We start from the raw sequence: 24,295 nt of genomic DNA on the forward strand, positions 1-24,295 counted from the left end.
ATTCACTGGGGATAATTCTAAAAGAAAAGGGTTTTGTTGTTGTTTTAAGCACAGTATCGCATACGCTGGGTTTGGAATATTTCGACAAAGTGAGACAAAAGATTTACACTCCTCACCTTGACCTCTATGCAAAGATTCAAAGAAATCATGGCGGGTGAAGTGAGCTTCCTCCTGACTGTTGGCACTGGCAGACCCAGAAGGAGAACAAAATGCCCGGCTTACTTCAGACCCAGGACCCTCTCTGCCCGTCAACTGGGTGCAATTCAAAGAATATAACTTAATGTCTTTAATTTCTACCCGCAGACGGTCACTTCTGGACTCATCATCTCCTGACACAAAATTCTGGATGAATATTTGTCCCAAGTGTCCCACCAACAACTCAGGACTCCCGGGCTTCCGAGGAATGGACACAACAGGGGATTCAATGTTTATGTTCAAGATTAGCTTTACGGTGTCGGAGTGAGACCCAGAGAGGCCAAACCCATACATTTCATTTTCTTCTAAGATAAAGGACTCCCGAGTCTTCCTGGGCGTTTCAAAGAGTGACACCATCTCACTGTACTCGGCCGTCTTGGTAGCTAGTACCGTAGTGACTTTGGTAGCTGCGCTTTTCAGCATACTTCGAAAATTTTCTTCCAGCTCATCCATGGACAACGTCAACTCCTTCAAAAATTTAGCAGAGTGGTTATAATGCAAGGAGGCCATCTTGAGGTTGAGAAAACACTCCTGTTTAGACTTCTCAACAAAGGTGAAACTCAAAGCTTCGCTGAGGGCCGCATCTTCCATTCTAACAAATACAGATTCAAAGTAGCCAATGTCGCTAACGATATTTTCATAGCCTATGGAATTCCCAATGCTGACAACATACTGGTTCTTAACGTTATCTTGTGTCAAATCCATAAGCTGCAAACAGCCGAGAGAACCATTCATGTCAAATGCGCTGCCCATGGAGACGTTAACTTTGGTGCCACCAATACTCGCAGTCGCAATTTTTCTGCCATATTTCTCGCCATTCGCCATCCCCACTGTCCGAAGGAGCAGTAAGTTAAGCCTGTGGATTTCCACGGCAACCTCGGTGTTCTGTTCATATGTAGCTTGGTAAGTTCCTTCCTCCCTAAAGCTTCTTTCAAAATCAGTCATTAAAGGCTGAGGACTCAAATCATCTTTTTCCTTGGGAAAAGATTTTTGAAGAAAACCAATCAGCTCCACAATTGTCTCCGGATTTAGGATAATATCCAGATTATTCACCTGTAATGAAATCACCTGAAGAGTGCTGTCCAAATTCATCGACGGGCACTCTGAACTCACAAACTGATATTCCAATTTGATGAGGGACTCCTGTTCTTTGGTGAGAATTTTGTCAAGTGAAACACCCATAGTCGATGGGTCATTCAGTGTGGCAGCATTAGTCAGGTGGGCCGCATTGGATCCAGAGACAGGAGACTGGGCCCTGCTATCCCGGAGGCTTCCTGTTGGGATATCAAAGCTCAAGTTCTTATGTGAAGCCATCAAAAGGTCAAAATCAGCACCGTACGTCTGCATCGTGTCCACCAGGAGCAATCCGTGAACGGTCAGGGAGACCTCAACATCGTAAGGCCTCTTCACAAAGTGAGCATTGGTCCCAAACACCTTGAGCACGGAAATGTACCGGCCGTTGCTCTCAACGCCAAGCTGCATGCAGTTCACCTTAAATTCGGCCAGGAGGAGCTGTGACTCCACCAGAACCTCCCGGGTATGCTGCTCCAACATCACAAAGCTCTGGGTTAAATTCATTACTGAGTCTTGCAAACTTCCCCGCTGCCCGCCTTGTGGAAAAATCTTCTCTTTAAACTGAGTGTCCGAAGTCTTCCCTTCTGGGGTGGTCAGGAGAGCAAAGCAATTCTTTAGAGCAGATATTTTATCTTCATTGATGTGGATTTTCAAGTCTGGTAGGCTGCCGGAGAGCACAGCTCCGGGGTACTTGGGATCTGAAGTATAAATCAACCGACGTTCTAACTGTAGGTGAACATTGAATTTCTCAACCACGTGGGTTGGTCCCACATCAATATCCTGGACGTGCTTCCAATTGTCCTTCACTCGTCCAACCATGATCTGGAGGTCCATAAATGACAAGGAGTACCTCTCATACATCTTTGTGCTCATTAGATGGGCCTGAAGCTGCTCTGCGCTGAATCCGACCCCAGAAAACGGAGGTGTTTTCCCTCCATTGCTGCTGCTTGTCTCAGGAGGGGGGGTGTTCGGAGGTGTGGCAAGAGGCGTCTTATATTCATCATCACTAAACTGGTTCTCTTCAGATGCTAGCCCATCCCCACTTCTCCTCTTGGAGTCATCTGCAGATAAAAAAGAGAAGATTCAAAGTATACGTCTGCTCCTTTCTTACTCTTTCCTTTAATGTAAAAATTAAGGAACAAGAGAGAATCGACCAACCCCAATTTAAAAAAACACAGGGATGAAAACTCTTAAGCATGATATTCTGATTTTACCATTTATTCGATATAAACTTATCTAGTAATTTTGAAATCAAAACACAAAAGAGAAAAGATGGAGGCCCGCTGACAGCGGAACACAGGTCAGGGAGCAGAAACCAATGAATGACCCGCCTCCCTACCCCGTCACAAGCTGCTCTCACCAGCCATTCCTGCACCACTCTCCATCATCAGCTGTCTGTTCGCCTTTCCCTGCATTTGTCTATGTGTTCCTTTTGCTCCCCCACTAGAATGTTGCAAAGGAACCCAGGCCTCACCTGCCTTACTCAAGAACACCCTGAGTGCCCAGATCAGTGCTTGCAAGCAGTACCTGCTCAGGGTCACATTCGAGCCTGACTTCACAATTTAACCCTTCTCTTCTACAGACTTCCACAAGTCCAGTCTTTTATCACTCAGTGCTGAGTCAACTACATGTCTCTGTTCTATGTTTATGGTTTACAAGTTCAAGTAGGTGCTTTCCGTGGTTATGAGAGCCTTTTCTTCAGATCTAATTCCCTTTTTTCTTTTTTAAAGATTTTATTCATTTGAGAGAGAGAGAGAATGAGAGAGAGCGAGTACATGAGAGGGGGGAAGGTTAGAGGAAGAAGCAGGCTCCTAGCTGAGCAGGGAGCCCGATGCGGGACTCGATCCAGGGACTCCAGGATCATGACCTGAGCCGAAGGCAGTCGCCCAACCAACTGAGCCACCCAGGTGCCCGATCTAATTCCCTTTTAACATTCCCCATAGCACCAAACTTTCCCACTCCTGTTCAAATCCTCCACCTCTTCTCTTTTGGATGGCTCTTCTCAGTAAAGATAAGGTTGAGATTATTTGATAAGCTTCCTCAACCTCTTACCCATGAATCCTCTTTCTTCCTGCCCATTTCAAGGTAAACAATAAATATTTTTTGGATCTAGTAACAGTAATGAAATAACCTTCCAGGAGTCTCTTTTTATATATGTCCCTAATATCCCTAAATAGATTAAACCTCTGTTTCTGAAATGAAGTTCTGAGAAATAGCGTTTTCTTAAAATCCAAAATGTTGCATGAGAAATACAAATAAAAACCACAATGAGATACTACTTCACACTCATTTAAAAAAAAAAAAATGGCTATAATCCAAAAGACAGATAACAGTAAGTGTTGGCAAGGATTTAGAGAAATTAAAATCCTCATACATTGCTGGTAAGACAGTAAAATGGTGTCACCCTTTTGGAAAACAATCTGGCAGTTCCTCAAAATGAAGTCACCATATGACCCAGCAATTCCACACTGAATTGAAAATATGTCTACACAAAAGCCTGTACACAAATGTTCATAGCAGCATTATTCGTAGTAGCCAAAAGCAGAAACAACCCAAATGTCCACCAATTGATGAATGCATAAACAAAATGTGGCATATTCACACAAAGGAATATTATTCAACCACAAGTAGGAATGAAGCACAACAAGCTACAACATAGATAAATCTCGAAAACATTATGCTAAGTGAAAAAAGTCAGACATAAAAAAACACAATTGCGTGACTGCATTCATATGAAATGTTCAGAATAGTCAAATCCACAGAGATAGAAAGATTAATGGTTGGCAGGGCATAGGAGAAGGGGTAATGGAGAGTGACAGCTGAAGGGTTTGGAATGTCTTCATAGGATGATAGAAATGTTCTGGGATTAGATAACAGTAAATTGCACGATTCTGTCAATATCCCAACAACAAACTGTCCATTTTAAAAACATATCCCAATACAGCTATCATAAAAGAAGTAACAAGTGAACTTTGGGGTTAAAATGTCATAAAAAGCCCTTCTTTTGAGAGAGAGATTGAGAGAGAATCTCAAGCAGCTGCACACTCTGCACGGAGCCTGACTTGGGGCTCTATCTCACCACCCTGGGATCATGAGCTGAGCTGAAATCAAGAGTCGGACGCTTAACCGACTGAGCCATCCAGGTGCCCCTAAAAAGCCTTTTTCAAGCTTACTTGGTTAAGCATAGAGAGATCAACCCCTGCAGGGTATGTCTTCACCACCTGCATTCACACCATACCTTGGGTATTTGTCAACAGCATTCTCCCCAGATCCACAACAACTAACACGGGATTCTTGAATTTGAAATCGTCAGGAAAGATCACCTGAGGGGCAGAAATATCTAGTCGCACGGTCCACCTTTTACTCTCCTCCTGTGGAAGTAAAATAAACCAAAAATAACATAACCACAACTGCGAAAACTAAACAGCTTTACCAGCTGGGCTCAAGCCTTTCTGAAAGCCGCACCCAGGGGTTACGGGGTAACTTAAAGGTCTACAGTATTAGAGCAAAAGTTTAAAACAAAAGTAGATCCCAATGCTTAAGGATCTGAGACATTATCACAGGCAAATGTTTAAAGTGGGAGGAAAAAAAAAATTAGCAAATTACTGGACTGGGGTTGTCTGCTCTTTGATTGTGATGATCCATGGCTTGAGAAAGATCATGCTTCTAAATTTATAGGGCTCACTATCTCACAGTACTGTAGAAATTATGGAATTCCAGCAAACAGAGAAACTCAAATATTTTTACTTCTTCACAGACACTGGCAACCATGAACTTCCATGTCCCAAGTATCTTAGTGGAAAACATAAGCTTTGACATTTGATATATAAAAAAGACACCAAGTTATAAGTGTGTTCACTGTTCTTCCCTGAAACTAAAATTAGCCTCACATACACGGATGTAGTAAAAAGCTAATCTACGTCAATGGTATCAAAAAGGAAACATCCCTAAGATAGTAAGAGGATACTAACTGCTGCCTTTGTGTTCAAACACACACACGAGAAACAAAAAACAGGACTAATTCTTCATCCCATACCACAGCCGGTACCGTCTTACTTGGAACACTGCTGCTGTCCCTTACGCGTACAGGGGCTCTGCTCTCTGAAGGGGGCCAGGCTCTCCCTCTCCACCTACCGCTGCATCTGAGCAGTGCACCTCCGGGCCGCCGTGCTAGAAACAGTTTTGCTGGACTGCTAAGGTGTTTCTCCTGGTCTACGGCATCCTCGCGTCAGTTGGTCACTTAGCATCACAAAGGGACTATCACACCCGGGAATCAAAACTGGGGCGCCATTCCAGGCGTTTTTCTTCCGATAATCATAAGTGAAGGGGGGTGCTCTTAAGTGAAACATTTGTTTGTTTGTTTGTTTAAGATTTTTATTTATTTAAGAGAGAGAGAGTGAGGGATAGCACGAGAGGAGAGCGGGTCAGAGGGAGAAGCAGACTCCCTGCTGAGCAGGGAGCCCGATGTGGGACTCGATCCTGGGACTCCAGGATCATGACCTGAGCTGAAGGCAGTCGCTTAACCAACTGAGCCACCCAGGCGCCCTAAGTGAAACATTTGTAAATTATCGGGTCTAGAAAATGGAATAAGGACGAGTCTCAAGAGTGTTCCAAGACAGACACAGGGAAGAAACATGGTCTAGTCCCAGCCATTCGTTTTTATTCTTGACACCCTGACTGTAAAAGCCATGAGATTTTGTTTTTTGCTAGCTAAGAAGGATTTCATGTGTTTCAGTTGAAACAAGCTTGTTTCAGTTGAAACAAGCATGCTTAAGTAGAGGAGGTGAAGAACCGGACAGAGGGAATGCCTGCCCCTGCCCCACTTACGATGAAATCACCCACTAGCAAACGATCGAGCGTTTGTCGGATTTCCGCCTTGGTCTGCATCTTCAGTTTGTTATACTGTCTTCGGGCAGCTTCCGCCACTCTCAGCTCAAGTTCAGACTGATAACCAAAACCTGCAAGATTAGAGACGCACGGGAGGAGTGAGTATTTTCAAACGGCTGGGTGGAAAAGACCACTGCTACATCTATTCTCACCACACATTTCCACCGAAGCTAAAAAACCATCTGCACAACAACAGTTCCTACGCCCACCTGCGCCGGCACTGTGTACGGTAACCGGAGGCAATGATGGGGACCCCGCCATGGGGGGAAAGGCACCTAAGTCACTAGAATTTTCTTGAACCATTTTCCGAATGACCCCAGACTATTGTAAATCTTGAAAGCATACCACTACATTAAGAGAGAAAGTGGAATTTGGAAGGAAATGCCTTCTAGATTCTATCAGGGACAGAGCAATAAAGCCACAGCATTTATGGCTGTTGTTGACATGAAGACTCAAAAACTGGACCAAAAACTAAATAGCTCCATTGTTGGGCACCTGGTGGCTCAGTCGTTAAGCGTCTGCCTTTGGCTCAGGTCATGATCCCAGGGTCCTGGGATCGAGCCCCACATCGGGCTCCCTGCTCTGCGGGGAGGCCTGCTTCTCCCTCTCCCACTCCCCCTGCTTGTGTTCCCTCTCTCACTGGGTCTCTCTCTGTCAAATAAATAAATAAAATCTTAAAAAATAAATAAATAAAATAAAATAAAAAATAAAAATAAAAATAAAATAGCTCCATTATTATAAGGAGGGAGAGAGGGGATACATGTAGGAAAGAACTATTGTTTTATCAACTTCCCTGGTCAATGAAAGTGCTTTTTCTGCTCCTCCTAACTCAAATCTCTCCTGGACACAAAGGGAGGCATGAATAAAGCAATGATGACATAGAGCAGCGCAAGGATGAGTTCTACAGTATTTCACGCTGCACCAAACAAGTGAAACCGACCACTGACCCTGCCATTTAGAGGGAAGTTTTTTTTTGTTTTGTTTTGTTTTGTTTTAGAGGGAAGTTCTTGAATGTTCCTCCTAAACTCACTGGCCTAAAATATCCTGGGTAGCCAAGGAAACCACCATCCTAATAGAATGGAAAGAATTTTTTAAAGTATGCTAAAAGGAAGCAAAGACAAAGAAAATATTTAGGGATATTGATCCTTTTTGGAAAAGTAATTTTCCAAGGACATCTACTTTGTTTCCCTAACTAAGGACAACCCTATCCATGTGCCCTCCAAGCCTTTATGATTCCAGCCACTAGCAGGTCACTTCAATGTATAATAACCCTTGTCCAAAGCACTAAAAAGGACAAGAAAGATGTCTATAGAAAGTAACATAAGATCAAACAAACAAAAAAGTTAACCTGAGGTATGAACCTTTCCCTTGTAGAAAAAGTCTGCTACTTTTTTAATAGCCTGGGGATTATATATGATGTTCAAGGGCCTCGTGCTGACATTCAGCCGCCTCTCAAAATGGCTGTGCACTGGATTTCTCTCATACAGCATCTCAAAAACCGGGTCATCTGGGTCCGCAGCTAAAGGGAAGAACCAGAGAAAGAAAATGGACCACAGCAAAAACAATCGCCTTATTCTTGATAACCTGTAAGTAATTCTGGAAAAAAGACATTTTCTAAATTATTTTCCAATTAGTTCTCATTTATGAAAATTTTATAAAACAGAGACCCTAATGAGGATTGCCTCTAATTTTCAACAGGCATCTTCAAGACTGGGTTGGTGTATTCACTCCCATTATGGAAACCCAGGCCCCGGAAGCCCTACAGGCTGACACAGGTCACACACAGGTTAACAGAGAACACGGTCTCCAAGACAAACACAGATCCACACAACAAACGGCTGGGCCAAAAGAGGACACACTCCCTCTAAGACTACTGATCTGTAATCATCTTATTTCTAAAGATTAGTTTTAAGAACATATGACAAATTACCAGGGTTATGATCACTTCTGTCTGCAGATGTTGTTTGGAGACCAAAAGACTGTGAGACTCTGCCAACTTCTTTTTGCTATTAAAACATACAAAAATGCATAAATGTCAGGTGAGAGAGGACAGTTCGCCGTGCACACACTTCCTCAAGTTCTGCCCTTTGGCCTCACTCTCGCTTAGCACAACCAAATCAAAACTCATCTGACGTCGGATTAGAGGACTTGCAGACTGACCTCTCTCATTTGTGCCCTTTTCTAAGCTAAAATGGACTGTATGCTACTCTGCAGTCAGCACGTTTAATGAATGATTCCTAAATGAGTAGGAAGTATGTATGGCCCTTTAGACTCTCACGCTGCACTCCCACCCTCTCCGCAATCCACACTCTAAAAAAATCACAGACGGAGCAAGTGGCTAAATGCTCAACTATTCTGATCATATCTCTGCCAACTTAATAAGATCAAAGATCTAATTAGTAAAGTATGTTGAATATAAAAAAGATTACATATATATAGATAACTTGAAGTGGTTCTCTTGGAACTCCGGAAAAGATGAGACTTTCTACCAGTGACTTAGGGTCAGAATGCATGAAAATGAATTCCAGACAGAAGAGATGCGAACATTGACCTTGAAATGCAGAAAATAGTGGTGCTTATGGCATTTTCTTCCAAAACAGAGCAAACCACCCCACGGCAGCTATGACAAAGGAGAGGAAGAAGGCACTGCCATAAATCCCTCCAACATTCGCTCTCTGACAAATTAAAAAAACCTTACTGAATTCCAGTTTGTTTTTAATCAGCCCATTTGTCTCAAGATGACCAAATGTCAGAATGAACGTGAACATTACCTATTGCTTGCCTAAGACAGATCACAGTTCACCCCACCCGGGACGGAGCATCCATCCCACTGCTGTACGTACTGAATTCGGGAACACCAGAAGGGGAAACATGGTGCCTTCTGTGGCCAGGTCTCGAAGAAACAGTCCACCCAGCCGGACTGAGAGCAAGGAGGAATTTCTTCGAGGAAGAGATTCTGCTAGTAGCTTCACATCTACAAAAACATCAATATAAGAGTTGATAGTATGCCATGATAACCTGAAGTATCTTAAAAAGTATGAAATATAATGTTTTACAGAGGACGATTAAATATCATGAAGTCTTTTTTGTTGAAAGTAGAACCAAAAATCCTATCCACATATTGTTGTGTCTGTATAAATCTCTCTATATAACGACATACAGAATATTAGAAGTTTCCTTGCAGAATGAATTCTAAACAGAGCATGTTACCATTGAGTTCAAGCAATCTGCTGACTCACACTAAGTTTATGGTATCTCAGCTCTCACGATTATAAAGTCAAACAAACTGGCTCTTTTTTTTTTTCGGTTGTTTACCTTTAGATTACTGAGATAAATGCCTATTTTATACACCTAAATAAAAGTATATGTGAGATGTAAAAACACCAACATGTGCATAGCTATTTATCCACCTTTAATTCCAAGTCACAAACACAGGTCAGACATGGTCAATCCTCATTATTCGTGGGTTCCACGTTTGTGAATTCTCCTACTCACTAAAACTTATTTACAACCCCAAAATCCATCCTCACGGTCTTCTGAGGACATGTGCAGAACAGAAACACATCACGTAATGTGCATGCTCGCAGCTAAGGGTGAACCAGATAACACTGCTCTGCCCTCTTGGTTTAGCGTGGCTCATACTGCACACACATGCCCCTCTCGTGGTCTACTGAGTGCCAAGTTGTTGGCGTTTTTGTGCTTTTTGTTGGTGATTTCATGGTTTAAAACGGCCTCCACACTGCAGTGCCGGGCCTTCCAGCAGACAAGCTTCACTCACGCACGAGTTACAGTGCCGCGGCCGAGTTCAGTATTAATGAATCCACGATATATACGAAGTAAGCTGTCTTTACACACAGACACGCATGACATAGGGTTCTGTACCGACCTGCTGGTGAATGTTATGATCAGAGGCTCACAGGCACCTAACCCTGTATCTCCCCGCCCCAGCAGCGACTCAGCATTCAACCACCCTGCGCTCAAAGCAACTTGCTAGAACGTAAGGACCACAAACAAGGAGACTCGAGTGGACACGGGCACCAGGGGAGAGTGGCAACAGCTGGGGGCTCTGCGGGGCAGCACCTGAGAACTCGAGCTGCATGAAGGCGCACTCCTCCGTCCGCAGGCCGCCCGGCTCCTGGTGCAGCAGCGTCACGGTGCCCCGCTGCAGCTGCACGTTCAGTCGGGCAAACACCAGGTCCCGCTTCGTGTACGTGCTCAGACAGGACGCATCGGCCGTGGGGTCGAAAAACTCCTCGGTGCCTGAGCGTGAGGAAGGAAAGATGTTAGGGGAACGCCGGGAAAATTCAAAAAGCACCACCAGGCACACAGATCACAGTGATGATGACATTATTTAACAGTTTTCCCCAGGAAGAACTCCAAAGTCATGGGCAACTGCTTCATTCCTAATGTAAAACGATCCCACTGTTTTATAAGAGATCTTACTGGGGGCACCTGGGCAACTCAGTCGGTTGAGCATCTGCCTTTGGCTCGGGTCATGATCCTGGGGTCCTGGGATCGAGTCCCACATCCCTCTACCTCTGCCTCTCTCTCTCATGAATAAATAAATTTTAAAGATCTTTAAAGATCTCATCAGCTCATTCTCCAATGAGGGAGGACGTGAAGATTCAGGACAGAGTACAGCATAAACAGCGCTGCCCAACACCGTGAAATGCTCTATGTCTGCACCGCGGGCTCAGAAGCCACCAACCACAGGCGCCTTTGAGCTCCATGGCTAACGTGCCTAGTGTAGCTGAGGGGAAAAAAAGAATGTTTTTCTTTTAATTTTAATTAATCTGAATTTAAATAGCCATCTGTTTAAAAATGGGTAAACAGGGACACCTGGGTGGCTCAGTCCGTTAAGCAGCTGCCTTCGGCCTGGGTCATGATCCCAGGGTCCTGGGATCGAGTCCCACATCGGGCTCCTTGCTAGGCAGGGAGCCTGCTTCTCCCTCTCTCTCCTTCTGCTTGTGCTCTCTCTGTCAAATAAATAAAATCTTTAAAAATAATAATAATAATAAATAAATAAATAATGAAAATGGGTAAACAAATCTATAGTGTTACAAGTCAGGAAAAAGATTATAATGTGCAGGACAGTGACCGCAAAAAACACACAAAGCCCTCTGGGGTGCTGATTTGTTCTATTTCTCTACCAGTGTGCAGGCTGTACAGGAAGTATGTGACTCTGGGAGTCACTGATCTATATAAGTATGGTGTGTGCATGTTATGTATGTTTGCTTCAATTAAATATTTTTTAAAAATATAAATAGATAGCCATCTGTGACTACGGCTACCATGCTGAACAGCGTGGGTGTAAAGAGTGGCTTTGGATTGATCTTCAAGCTTCAGAGTTTAAACCTTCTGACTTGCTCAGTTCTCTTACGATCGCTGCCTCTCAGCTCTGAAACTGTGCTCAGTATTCAAATTCAGCAATGAAGTTGCAAATGAAGTATCTCTCAAAAATTTCCTCCATCTGAATCTATGAACGTAAGACAAACTGTTTTACAAATGTCTACTTCTTTTATTTGAAAAATACCACGGGCCGTTGCACAAATAACAGATGAGTTTTTATGAGCCAAGTGTCTCCCCTCACGGCAGCCAAGGGCAGGAAAGTGAAGGCCCTTGCCCACCTTACCTAGGATCTCCTCGGGAGTCCACTGTTCGTGCTGCTCTGCTGACAGCCCCTCGACCGGTCTCCCCTCAGGGATCTGCTGCCCATACCAGCCACCCCAGCCAGGAAACCAGGACTGAAGGTACTGGAGCATCCCACTGCCTCCACTGGTCTCTGGGTCTCCAGGAGAGTCTCCTGGAGAATCCAACTGAGGCTCTCGTAGGCTCTGCATCAACCAGAAACGAACAAATATGAGTCTCCAGAGACAGAAACAAGCTGTGATGTGCCACTGATTCTTCTCTGTCCCCCCGAGAAGCACAGCACATCAAAACTGAGCCACTCTGAGCGTGGCGGGTCTGAGCGCATCTTCTCACGGAGGATTTCTTACCTCCGCCAGTTCTTCTTGTTTGTGAAATCGTTCATGAACCAGTTCACGTAAAATCTTTAATTCCTCAAAGCTCTGTTCCTCTTCAATCCGACGCATCTCTTCCTGTTTGGGTTAAAACAAAACAAACAAAACAGGTCTTAGAGCTCCAGAGAAACTGGACACCTTCACAAACCCCTACAAGTACTGGGAGGGAACCGATCGGCCTCCCCACGTACCCACTGGAAGCCAAGAAACAATGAAGATAACAGTCCCCTCACCCTGTCGTCTGCATGCAGCAAGCCTCCTTTCAGCTTGCTGAAGTATTTGTCGGTGTAAGACACAGCATCGCGGGCCCGGTGTAACAAGAAGTCCCAGGTACAACGCTTCCTCTCCTCTCTGATTTCATTCAGGTTAGCATTCAGAGCAAAATACCACCATTCTCGGCAGCTGAGATGTTTCATAACAATGTTAATTACTTCTTACACAAAAAACTTCAAATAACAGATTCTCAACTTAGGCATCATTAATAATATATTACTCGATTGGTGTGAATTACCCATAATATCAGTCCTGTCCACTGACAGATAATCAACTGGTGACTCCAAGGTAAAGACAATCTTAAGATAACTGGCAAGGATTTGGATACTAAAGATTTTAAATGGCATACTTCAGAAAAGTCATGGAAATACACAGGATCTTTAAATTTTTTAATATATTGGATCGGTCAAATCTATTACTGCAACAGGAAAAGATTCGTTTTTGCTACAGATATAAGGTGTACTACGGAAGTGCTGCCCAAACAGCATGGGAGCACAGACATAGGGAAGTAGGTTCGGAGAGCACCACGAAGTACTTCCTACACAGTCAGATCCCACCGAAGCAACACTGGTCTACTTGCTAAGTGAGACCGAGAGGACCTTAACTCCACTGCACTCCAGCTGAGAGTAAACCCACACCAACGAAATATACAGTGAGAACGTCAATGCAGGTCAACCACAGAGATGACATTTTAAAGGCCAGAAAAATCAACTGTATTTTAGCTCCAGCCACGTGCCAGGGACAGTGCGGCCCATTTCTGATCCACAGCCAAGGACAGTCACGCTCTACAATGCATCTCAGAGGCACAGGTCGCTGGCAAGCCCTTACTTCTCAGACACGGCCACTTTGGGCTTCCACCTTCGGAACTTCACCTGCCTCTCCTTTCGTTCCAGCTCCTTGAGGAATTCCATGATTTGCCGGTACTGCAGCTTTTCAGCAGAGGTTAAGAGAGAGAAACCAGGTTAATGCTGACACGTTTCTTTTACTCAGTTAACACCCATCTCTACCGAGGCCAGTTCGGAATGGTCAAGCCACTGAACGGAAATCCAGTGTGCACTGGAGACCACGTTTCAGCATCGCGTGGCACTTCTCTCCGACCACGGACGGTGAAGTATTCCTATTTACTGTATGTCCTGGCCTCTGCTCAGCGCTTCAAAACCAAATCAAAACTAAGCGGACAGCAACCCAGTTGCTGTCGGTCTCACAGGCACTTTCTTTCCCCCTGGGGTGCTGTGAAGAGTATCGAGACCCTTCTATCACTGTGCTTCCTTCGCCCAGTTACTGGTCCCACAGAGAGAGTATAAGCCACTGGGTGGAAAGAGAGTACCTGAGAGAGTTTCAGGGGGATGGTCTCCAGATGAATATCGCACTCGATCCGGGGAGTGTGCCGAGACCCCAGAGGCTCTTTGGAGCAGTTTCTCTTCAAAAGAGCGGACGCACACACGGGCTCCAGGATGTAGTGATGATCGCGGCTCTCCATGCTCTTGTCCATGGCCTCCTGAGTGTCACAAGAACGTCTGTCATTATGGCAAATGTTCTCAGGATCGAGTCACATGCTCGTATGTTACCGAATTTTACCGCCTATTACCTCAGAATCCCAAACAGGACAAAACTTCTCGCATTTTTAAAAATTTTATCTATATTTCTTATTAAGTAAAACATTCACATGGTTCAAAACTGAAAGGCAAAAACAGGTGAAATATCTCCTTCCGACTCCCATCATCCAGCCACCCAGTTATTCTCCCCAGACGCAACCAGTAATACCAGTTTCTTCTGGAGAGTGCCAGAGGCTTTCTGCATATGTTCAGACAGATCCATGATTTTCTGGTTTTTTAACCAGTCTCACGTAAGTGGTACATACGCTCTTACCTCAGTTCTTTAAACTTAATACTAAATCTTAGAGACTATTCCATATTCATCATAAAGATCTTTCTTCTTATTTTTTATAACTGCATACAGTTCTTCTGTATGATGTACAGTATTTACTTAATTGAATTGGCAAAACAAAACCGTTCTGTACAACAGCATGCAAGCCAAAGAAAATCTTTTTTTTTTTTTAAGATTTTTATTTATTTATTTGACAAAGAGAGACACAGTGAGAGAGGGAACACAAGCAGGGGGAGTGGGAGAGAGAGAAGCAGGCTCCCCGCGGAGCAGGGAGCCCGATGCGGGGCTCGATCCCAGGACCCTGAGATCATGACCTGAGCCGAAGGCAGACGCTTAACGACTGAGCCACCCAGGCGCTCCCAAAGAAAATCTTAGGTGAGGGGGAAAAGTCCTTTTTCTGCATTCTACTTAAACCACCTACAATTTCTTTACCAAGAGATTAAACTCAGAATTTTTTATCCTTCACAAACAGTAAGACTTTATGCCCCATGATTTTAATGCCTTTCTAAGTATTTCCTAAAGGAATACCACCAAAGGTAAAGTTTCACTGTACATAGAATAAGAAAGCTCTTCTTTAAGAGTCAGAGCTGGTGCTTTATTCATTTAAAATCTGGACATCAAGTTTGCAAGATGGCTTAAAGAATACGTAACTATAGTATGTTAGGTGTATACCACGGAACACTATGCAGGAGTCAAAAGCAATGAACCAGGAATATAAACAGCAACATTAATCAATCTTAAAAACACAGTTTTAAGTGAAAAAAAGAAAACAAAGAAACCTAGAATGCAATACAAACATGAAACATACACAAAACACTATTTATTGTTCAGAACTACATGCATATCAAGTACCTCAAGCAAACCCACTTGAGAATGGATGCCCTTGGAGGAAGACGGGCATGGGAATGGTGACCAGAGCCACAGAGAACAGAAACCTATGTGGCGGTAGCCCCACACTCTTTACTTCTCTACTGTGTTACCATAAAGCCTTCTGCCAGAATCGTACCTGTAACTCCACCTGGGGCAAATCCCCCAACAAAGTGCAATCGACATCCCAATAGATGCTAAACTCTGCCACATCTAGTTGCTTTTTCCGCATTAATTTCTGTACCTGAGGTAAAACAGTGAAGAAAAAAACATGACTCTCTGTATTCACAAACTTATTCATTCATTCAACAAACCATTTCTGAGGAGGCACACATCAGCACTTTGCAAGATGCTGGGGATACAAAAGTGAATTAAAACACAGTTTTGCTCTTACAGTGTTCAAAATCCAGCTAACTGGGGATACAAACATGCAACAATTTCAACTAAGCAGAGGGAAGCTGAAGAAGAATACCTATGATGCTATGAGCAAACAAAAGAGAAAATGTCACTGCATGGATGAGCATCAAAAGATGTATACGGTTCCAGCACAGGGCAGGGTAGAAGGGAAGGATGGGGACACACATCGAAGTGTTGGGCCCACCATACAGAAGGCCTGGTGTCTCCAGAGGACGGTGACTACATCTGTGTAATGGGAGCACTATACCCATGGTGTGAGGGCAGGATTGGTACACACATTTGGAGTGGGGAGTTAAGTGCTGACGAAAGCAGCTTGGAATGCTACTAGGTATCCTGGGTTAAGTAGTTTCCCTCCCCCCAGAAACTCATGTCCTCCTAGAACCTGCGAAGGGGACGTTACTGGAAATAGGGTCTTTACAGATGTAATCGAATTAAAACGAGGTCATACTGGATGACGGTGGGCCCTAATCTAATGACTGGGGTCCTTCTAAGAAAAGAAGGCAGACACACAGGGGAGAAGACCATGGGAAGACGGAGGCAGAGACGGAAGGGATGCATCCACGAGCCAAGGAACGCGAAGGCAAACACCAGAAGCAAGGAGGCACGGATTCTCCCTCACAGCCTCCAGACGAAACTGGCCCTGCAAACACCTTGATTCTGGACTTCAGGCCTCCAGAACTAAAGAGAATAAATTTCTGTTGTCTTAAGCCATCTCATTTGTGGTGATTTGTTGTTAAGGCAGCCCTAGGAAAGGAAGTTTATGCCGCACTAGGGAGTGTGGACTTCACACTTCAAGAGCCCTGGAGCCGCTGCGGGGTGTGCTGCAGGCATGCCACCAGGGTCAGGGACGTGTCTGAGAAACAGGACTCTGGCAACACTGCAAAGTGGAGCTTCCCTCCTTGGTGTGCTAGAGAAAAAGAGTCGTGAGTGTATCAGGATATAGACAAGTTTATAGGTTCAAGTTACATTTAGAAATATCTGGCTCCCCACCCCCAGCCCCCAGCAGCCACATGCATTTGCCCCAGCATCCTGGCCAAATGATTCCTTTTTCCTATGTGTGCCATGATGTGGAAGAGACTAGGAAGCACTGGGTTACAAAGAATCAAGGGCCTGGGATGGAAGCAAGGAAGTCACGAAACAGGATATTTCATAAGCCCAGGCCAAAACTTACAGGATCCTGAAGCAAGGCAGTCACAGTGAGGATGACAGGAAGAGACACATTTGAGACATTTTGCAAGGAAAACCGGCAGGATGCTGTGAGCAGATGGATAGAGGTTGAAGAATAAGAAGCAAAAGGTTGAGCACAGGCTTGGGGAGCTCGGCATACTGTCTAAGAACACATGCTCCGGAACAAGGGGGGCAAACTTTCTGCCAAGGGCCAGGGAGTACTCCTATGTACTCACAGCTTTCGTGGACCGTACAGTTTCTGTTGTAACGACTCAATTCCACCCACTAGAGCACCTAAGCAGCCTTGAATGATATGTAAATGATGGGTGCGGCCATGATCCAGTCATTCTTTACGGACAAAAACGGGGAGTGGGGGGGCTTTGCTCTACGGTCCACAGTTTGCCAACCCCCACTCTGCAGCTGGTCCATGTGGGTTCAGACCTGGCTCTGGCACTCCATCACTGTGCACCTTAGTGAGCTTAGCGGCATGTAACAAGAGGCTAACGGCGGTGGTGAAAAGTACTGAGAATTCAATGAGGTAAGTCAGGTAAAGTGCTAAGAACAGTGCCTGGCATATAAAAGGGCTCAAAAGATGTCAGTTTTGTTTGTTTTAACATTCAGTAACGTGTTAGAGAATAAACGGGAAAAGTTGGTTTCAGGGCCGGTGGAACATAATGGGATAATTTTGCTTATGACAAGCCTAAACCGCCAGAGGTGTCCCATAGGCAGTTAAAGACCACGAACAAGAAGGTCAGAAGAGAGGTTCAAGACATAGAGGCATCAACAAACATTCCCAGGGCATGGCTGATTCTATGATACAGAACGAGCTTCCCCCAGGAGTACACATAGCATGAGAAGAAAAGCAAAGCTGAAACCCGTTCTATGACTCAGTTTCTTCGTGCATAAAATGAAAGGGATAACATCAACATTTAACGTATGAGTGAAATAACGAAAGGTCAGAGAAAATTGGCCAGTCCCCGACTTTGGCAAATTAATCTGTTGACACAAACAAGAAACATGCATTCCCACCAAAGAACATGGTGAAAAAGAATGCGGCCTCCTGTACGGAACATGAAATGACCAAAGGCAGAGCCCCATATTCCTGAGAACCAGTGCTTTCTTCCTAGGTTACAGGCACAGTTCATACTCACAGGCTCATTCACAGCATTCTGCACGGACACATTCTTAATACAGATGCCAAATGCGAAAGGATGGGACGGGTTGGTAATACCATCTTCGAAGCGCAAATGGACATCTTGAATTTTTAACTGCAAAGGAGAGAACAAAAGAAAAGGCATTTAGACACGTGCATAGGTAGAATACGACAGGCAGACGTCAAACTGCCCTTGAGCATTTAAATAAGTCACAGCAGGCAGCTTATACAAATGCTTACAGCACACACATGTCCAATGCTACAAGGATGATAACCACAATCCTGAGAGCTATAATCACAAATGACATGAATGACACTTATTTGTGATTGGTGCTACCTCCAGAAAAGACCTACAATACTTTCATTAAACCATTTCACAAGACCCCTTTAAAAAACACTAAAAGAAATACCGCTGGATATAGATAACTGGCCTGCCCTCTCTTACGATATCTTAACCTTGCCTCTGTGTCCCCACACCTAGACACAGGAACACCAGCAGGGCACATACACTCTGTACTTATTTATTTCCCCTGGCCCCTGGAGGTGGGCTACAGAAAAGGCACTCTGCTTCAGTGAATTAAGAATTGTAACAGTAAGTGAAAAGACAACCCAAAGAATGGGAGGAAATATTTGCAAATCATGCATCTGATAAGACACTAGAATCCAAAATATGTAAGGAGCTCTTGCGGCACCTGGGTGGCTCAGTTGGTTAAGCATCTGCCTTCGGCTTAGGTCATGATCCCAGGGTCGTGGGACTGAGCCCCACATCGGGCTTCCTGCTCAGTTGGGAGCCTGCTTCTCCCTCTCCCTCTGTCCCTCCCCGCTGCTTGTGCTCTCTCAAATAAATAAATAAATAAATAAAATCTTTAAAAACAACAACAAAATATATAAGGAGTTCTTTCAACTCAACAATTAAAAAAAAAAATCAATTTTTTAAATGGAAAAGGGATCTGGATAGACATTTCTCCAAAAAAGACACGCAAGTGACCATAAGCATATGGAAAGACGTTCAACATTAGCCATTAAGAAAATGCAAATCAAAACCACAGCAAGGTAGCACCTCTTACTCACTAGTGTGGTTATTATCACAAGATAGACAATAATAACAAGTGTCGATGAATATGTGGAGAAATGGAAATGCTCCTACATCACTGGTGAAAATGTAAAACGGTACAGCCTCTTTGAAAAACAGTTTGCCAGTTCCTCAAAAAATTAAACACATAGTTACCATATGACTCCAACAATTCCACTCCCAAGTATATACTCAGGAGAACTGAAAACATATATTCACACAAAACCATATACATGAATGTTTACACCAGCATTATTCATAACAGGCAAAAAGTGGAAACAACCCAAATGTCCATCAACTGATAAGCAGATAAACAAAATGTAGTATATCCCAAAAACCACAAAACCTCTCGGTATGAATACTCCATTCAACCTCCTGCACTGAGAGATGTAACCACATTTAACACAGCTTCTAGAAGCTTAAGCCTGCATCCCTGGGACATTCCAGCCTCATTCTGAGTTCCTGTCTGGAAAAGCTCAGGGCTGTTTTTTCCAGCCAAAGCCTGACAATAGGTCCCTGACCTCCCTTTCTTAGAGCATTTACCAAAAAGGGCTTCCAATTGTGAATCCTTTCTCTGTCCCTATGAGATGTGTATGTATCTCCTATAATCAAGGACTTGAAAGCCATTCCTTTGAAATGTAATCATCAGGAAGGACAGGGCCTTGTCTCTCAGTCTGTCTCTGCGGGAGCAAAGCAGCCCAGCTAGCAGATATAGCTGGCCTTATCACATGGACACTGACCCTTTGTCATTTTTCACCTGAGCCCTCCCCCACGGGATCCCCTGCCTCACTCTCCCTTGGAAAGGCCCTGTCACTTCTGTGTAATTTGGAACAGAACTCTGTTCTTTCCGCTTCTGTCAGCAGTTACTGAATAAAATCTGTTTTCACCGCTTTCACTAACATTCAACTTTATCTTTGACAATCCGTATCTTTGACTGAATACATTATTCAGCCATAAAAAGGAATCAAGTACTGGTACACGCCACAACATGGATGAAGCTTGAAAGCATTATGCTAAGTGCAAGAAGCCAGACACAAGGGGCCTCACGGTGTACGATCACATGGATATGAAATGTCCAAAATAGGCAGTTTCCATAAAGAAGATTAGTGGTTGCATGGGGCTAGAGGGAGAGGAGAAATGGGAGTGGCTACTAAGTGGGTATGGAGTTTCTTTTGGGGGTAATGAAAGTGGTCTGGAATTAGGCAGTGGTAACCTAGGCACTTTGCAAACACACTAAAAAAACACTGGAGTGTACACATTAAAACTGTAAACTTTATGGGGTGTGAACTAAATCTCAATAAAGCTATTAGTAAAAATAATGATGATGAATTATTTAAAATCAATGACAGCTAAAAAAAAAAAAAATACAATTGCCTGAAAAAGAATTCAAAGCACTCACCTCAAATGCACCAATCTCTTTGTCAACGTAACGACAGTTATGAAACCAACAACCTCCGACTGCATTTTGGGGGGCAGTAGTATACCTTGAAACCATTTAGCCTGTGTCATCTTGACACTGCAAGAAAACCCCGGAGGTACTACGTACAGGCTCACTCTTGCGGCACTCATAAAAATGAGTGTGGACCCTGATCTAGTTTTTGAGGATGAAACAAAACTGTAATTAAAGCAGAAAACGTGGCCAACAGCCCTGTCACTGTAACTCCTCAAACCGCCACCAGATCCATCAGTGAGAGATTAAACACCTCCGTGGGCTGCTCACAATTCACTATGTAATCAACCGGAAACCACGTATTCAACCTCTCTCGCATTACAGATGAAGAAACCGAGACAGAGAGGTGAAGTGAAATGCCCTGAAATGATCAGTCATGAAGGTTTAGGTGACCCAGCTTCTTAGGAGATACATCCTTTTAGCAAGTAAGAGTCCAATGTTCAAAAACAAAGCGAAATATGAAAGGAAAACTCCTACTCACACAAGCTGACGCAAGAAAAACCTGTGTCTGCCCAGAGCTGGAGACTTGCTTTTCAGGTTTTCCTTTGGTACTGCCTAGAAGAGGGCACACCTGAGCAGTCGGCCAAGGCTCTGTACACCCCATTCCAGTTGAACCCATGAAAAACAAGGTACTAAGAAGCGCAACACAGTTAAGCCTGAGAAGTCCCTGTCATGTTCATACTTTATAAAAGTCAGGAGGACTTACTTCAATATTCTCCACAATTCTCGTAACTACGGAGGCAGTAACTGAATACCAGTAGGATTCCCCCTTCTGCTGACGTTCATTCTACAAAGGAAAGAGCCGAAGTTAGCCGAATCCAGTGCTCTGCTCATTTCATCTGTCTCACCGCAGCTGGTCTGGTGGCCGAGGGGGTGTGCCTTGCCTTCCATCTGTCCTCCAGGGCTTGAAGCAGAGCCTTCTTGCGCTCCCTCTCCAAGAGCTTCTCCTTCTCATCATTGAAATCCTCTAGCTTTTCAGGGGATCCGATTAAGTGAAGGCTGGAGATGGAGATCACCCAAGGGTCCACGTGGGGGCGATAAAAGGGAATCTGAAGAGTTACCTTCCCAATCAGGCCTGGGAAAAGCAAAGTCTTGTCAAGTGCTGATACACATTTTTACTTCTATTTTTCTGTATTCTTTTAGTTTTGTATAAGAAGCATAAGAACTTTTACCATTTAGTTTTTAATCTAAGAAAACAGGCAGCAGGTTCTCGTACATGGGAAACAGAAAGTTAGCAGGCTGAGATCTCTAAGAACGAGGCAAAATAAAGTAAAAGATGCAAAAGCCCAGGGTGGAGGCGCCTGGTGGCTCAGTGTTAGGTTAAGCATCTGCCTTCGACTCAGGTCATGATGCCGGGGTCCTGGGATCGAGCCCCGTGTCAGGCCCCCCGCTTGGCGGGGAGCCTGCTTCCCTCTCCTTCCCTGCTTGTGCTCTCTGTCGCTATTTCTCTCTCTCTCTCAAATAAAATCTTTAAAAAATAAAAAGCCCAGTGTGACTTGGCCCTATCAAATGCAACAGCTCTCCTCCACGAGGTGCCTCTTCCCCAACTGAACTACATCTTAAACTTCCTTGGGGTGTCTTTCTCCCCACGGCCCCTGCACAAGCCCATGAGCACGAAACTCATTTCTTGCTCGTTATTCATGGGCTGGTTGAGGAGCACTTCTTGGGAATTACTGGACTTACTTACAGCATGTCCAGTCTTGAACATACCAACTGAAACATGGGTCACAGAACTACTGTGGCACTCTATCAAGGAAGAATCCTGATTCTTCATGAGAACCCGGACTAACGAGAAACCTGCTAGAACCATGATACTGATTTCCCAAGTCCTACCATTTCTAGCCGAGGCTCCCAGGACACAGGTCTTCTTTAAATTCAATTAATAAGAGGCAAGTCACCACTAAAGAATAATGCATAAGAATATCTGAACTGTCCTAAAGGATCTCTCGAAGATCCACATGGCCCAACTAATATGTTCCCTCTGAAAGAAAAACATGTTATCAATTGCTACCCTCTAAGATCTAGAATTCAAGTGGAATTGGTCTGTTGAAGATAAGAGAATATTAACACCAAGTGATCGACTGTGTAATCCAGTAACAAATTAAGAAATGTGGCAACAAATAATCAAAAACATTTTAATTTGAATTTTATCTAGAAAAATTAAAGTAAGATTTTCTATTTAATAGTTTATATTATAACTGAAACCGAATACAAATTTTCACCACAAAGAGTTTAATAATAATTGGTGCGCAGTTGCAATTCTAACCTAAATTACTGGGGGAAGAGGCATGTTTGATAAATTAGGTGACAGCAAAATATAACCTCTGTTACATTTCATTTAATTTTTGCGGAACAAGTACAAATAGAGTCATTTTTGCAAAAATATTAAGAAACTTCATCAGTGTTCCCCAAGAGCCTCTCCTAATCCTTTGATATTCAAATAATAATCTGTGGAAGTACCCTCAGTATCATCATTTCTGAGCTTCTTTCAGATTCTAATTTGTCAGTGTCTCTGCCTGTGATCCTGGCAGTTCACCCATCACTTGAACTGACTTCAAGAAAGCCTAAATCTTTTGCAAGATTTCTATCCTACTCCACCTAGCAACTGACTTGCATTGTACTTGCATTGTACTGTAATATAAGTACCCAAAAATAATGGAAAGACTGACATCAACAGGTATTATTGAATGATGATGGGGTGTCTGAATAGGGACTAATTTTATACACGGTCATTTAACAAGGAATTTTAAGACTTTATTTTTAAGTAATCTTTACACCCAACATGGGGCTCGAACTCACAACCCCGAGATCAAGAGTAGCAGGCTCCACTGACTGAGCCAGCCGAGCACCCCAACAAAGAATATTTTTATTCCAGGACAATTCTTGTTTCCTCACCAAATCTAGTAACTGCAGAACTCCTATCATAACTGCAAACCTCTACTGAGTGTGCTAGGCATTGTTCGAGTAATTTTAATGCATTAACTCATGTATTCCTCTCCACAACCCTCTGATATAGGTACAATGATTATCACCTCCTCTTAAAGACTGAGAAACACACAGAGCAGTGAGGGAACTTCCCCAAGGCCACACCACCTTGGGGTGTGACAGCAGATATGGAATATACGCCCAAGCACACTGTTCCAGAGCCCACCTTTCATTCAATAAACTATCTCTCAGTAATATTATGAATTCCCCAAAAATAAGACCACCCCCCACCCCCGTATCTAGGACAGAAGTTCTCACACTTCAGGAAACGTTAAGAATCACCTGTGGTGCTTATGAAACATACAGGTTCAATGACACTCCCTTGGTTCTGATTCAGTGGGTCTGGGAAACACCTGACCTCCCCACTGCTGCCCCAAGGTCATCCTGACAGAAAAGGCCACGCTCAAGGACTGATCTAAACTCCCTATTTCCTATCCTGCCTCTTCCTGCTCAAACAGAACCAAACCCAAGGGCTCTGGATTTTCCTGTCCCAAGCAGTGGAAGAAGCAGTGGAAGACTGCCTCCCTCTCCTGCGGAGTTCCACACACCAGCTTTGACTTCAAACGGTAATTCCAGCTCTTTCAAGGCATCTTTCTTTAAGGGCAAATTTTCCAACTCAACAGCACCTGAAAAATAAAAACAATAGCATGAAATGTTCACCCAACACAGGCAGTAGGCACCTACTGTGTGCAAATCTTGGAAGGTTAAAGGGCAAGTTTTACAGCTCAGCCCGGCCAGAAAAAGCCAGGAGCAGCACTGCGACCAGCCTGTGTTCTCTGTCTACACTAGTTTCCTGACCACCCCACTCTGACAGCTGAAGCTCACCAGCAGGTGAAGGGTGTAGGCAG

At 44.0% G+C, this 24,295-nt stretch overlaps 1 protein-coding gene across 8 annotated transcripts in view; it reads right to left on the bottom strand.

Annotated features, from left to right (window-relative positions):
* The window catches only part of VPS13D (vacuolar protein sorting 13 homolog D), a 243,911-nt gene that overhangs the window by 210,612 nt on the left and 9,004 nt on the right, over window positions 1-24,295 (bottom strand). For 6 of the 8 annotated variants that reach the window (XM_035019759.1, XM_035019764.1, XM_035019761.1 and 3 more), the window contains 17 exons: window positions 23,996-24,073; window positions 21,347-21,537; window positions 21,169-21,249; window positions 17,939-18,055; window positions 15,343-15,447; window positions 13,777-13,947; window positions 13,278-13,378; window positions 12,410-12,578; window positions 12,153-12,254; window positions 11,789-11,990; window positions 10,237-10,416; window positions 9,000-9,130; window positions 8,087-8,162; window positions 7,505-7,675; window positions 6,097-6,227; window positions 4,508-4,640; window positions 117-2,330 (listed from right to left, as the gene is read on the bottom strand). In XM_035019759.1, coding sequence (XP_034875650.1) covers window positions 117-2,330; window positions 4,508-4,640; window positions 6,097-6,227; window positions 7,505-7,675; window positions 8,087-8,162; window positions 9,000-9,130; window positions 10,237-10,416; window positions 11,789-11,990; window positions 12,153-12,254; window positions 12,410-12,578; window positions 13,278-13,378; window positions 13,777-13,947; window positions 15,343-15,447; window positions 17,939-18,055; window positions 21,169-21,249; window positions 21,347-21,537; window positions 23,996-24,073 — 4,353 coding nt within the window. Of the gene's footprint in view, window positions 1-116; window positions 2,331-4,507; window positions 4,641-6,096; window positions 6,228-7,504; window positions 7,676-8,086; window positions 8,163-8,999; window positions 9,131-10,236; window positions 10,417-11,788; window positions 11,991-12,152; window positions 12,255-12,409; window positions 12,579-13,277; window positions 13,379-13,776; window positions 13,948-15,342; window positions 15,448-17,938; window positions 18,056-21,168; window positions 21,250-21,346; window positions 21,538-23,995; window positions 24,074-24,295 lie in introns of those variants that run through there. The other 2 variants (XM_035019765.1, XM_035019767.1) reach the window with 2 other exon arrangements.

This window comes from Mirounga leonina, unplaced genomic scaffold (assembly GCF_011800145.1).
Source record: "Mirounga leonina isolate KUSES-001 unplaced genomic scaffold, KU_Mleo_1.0 Mir_173, whole genome shotgun sequence".
Taxonomy (NCBI): domain Eukaryota; kingdom Metazoa; phylum Chordata; class Mammalia; order Carnivora; family Phocidae; genus Mirounga; species Mirounga leonina.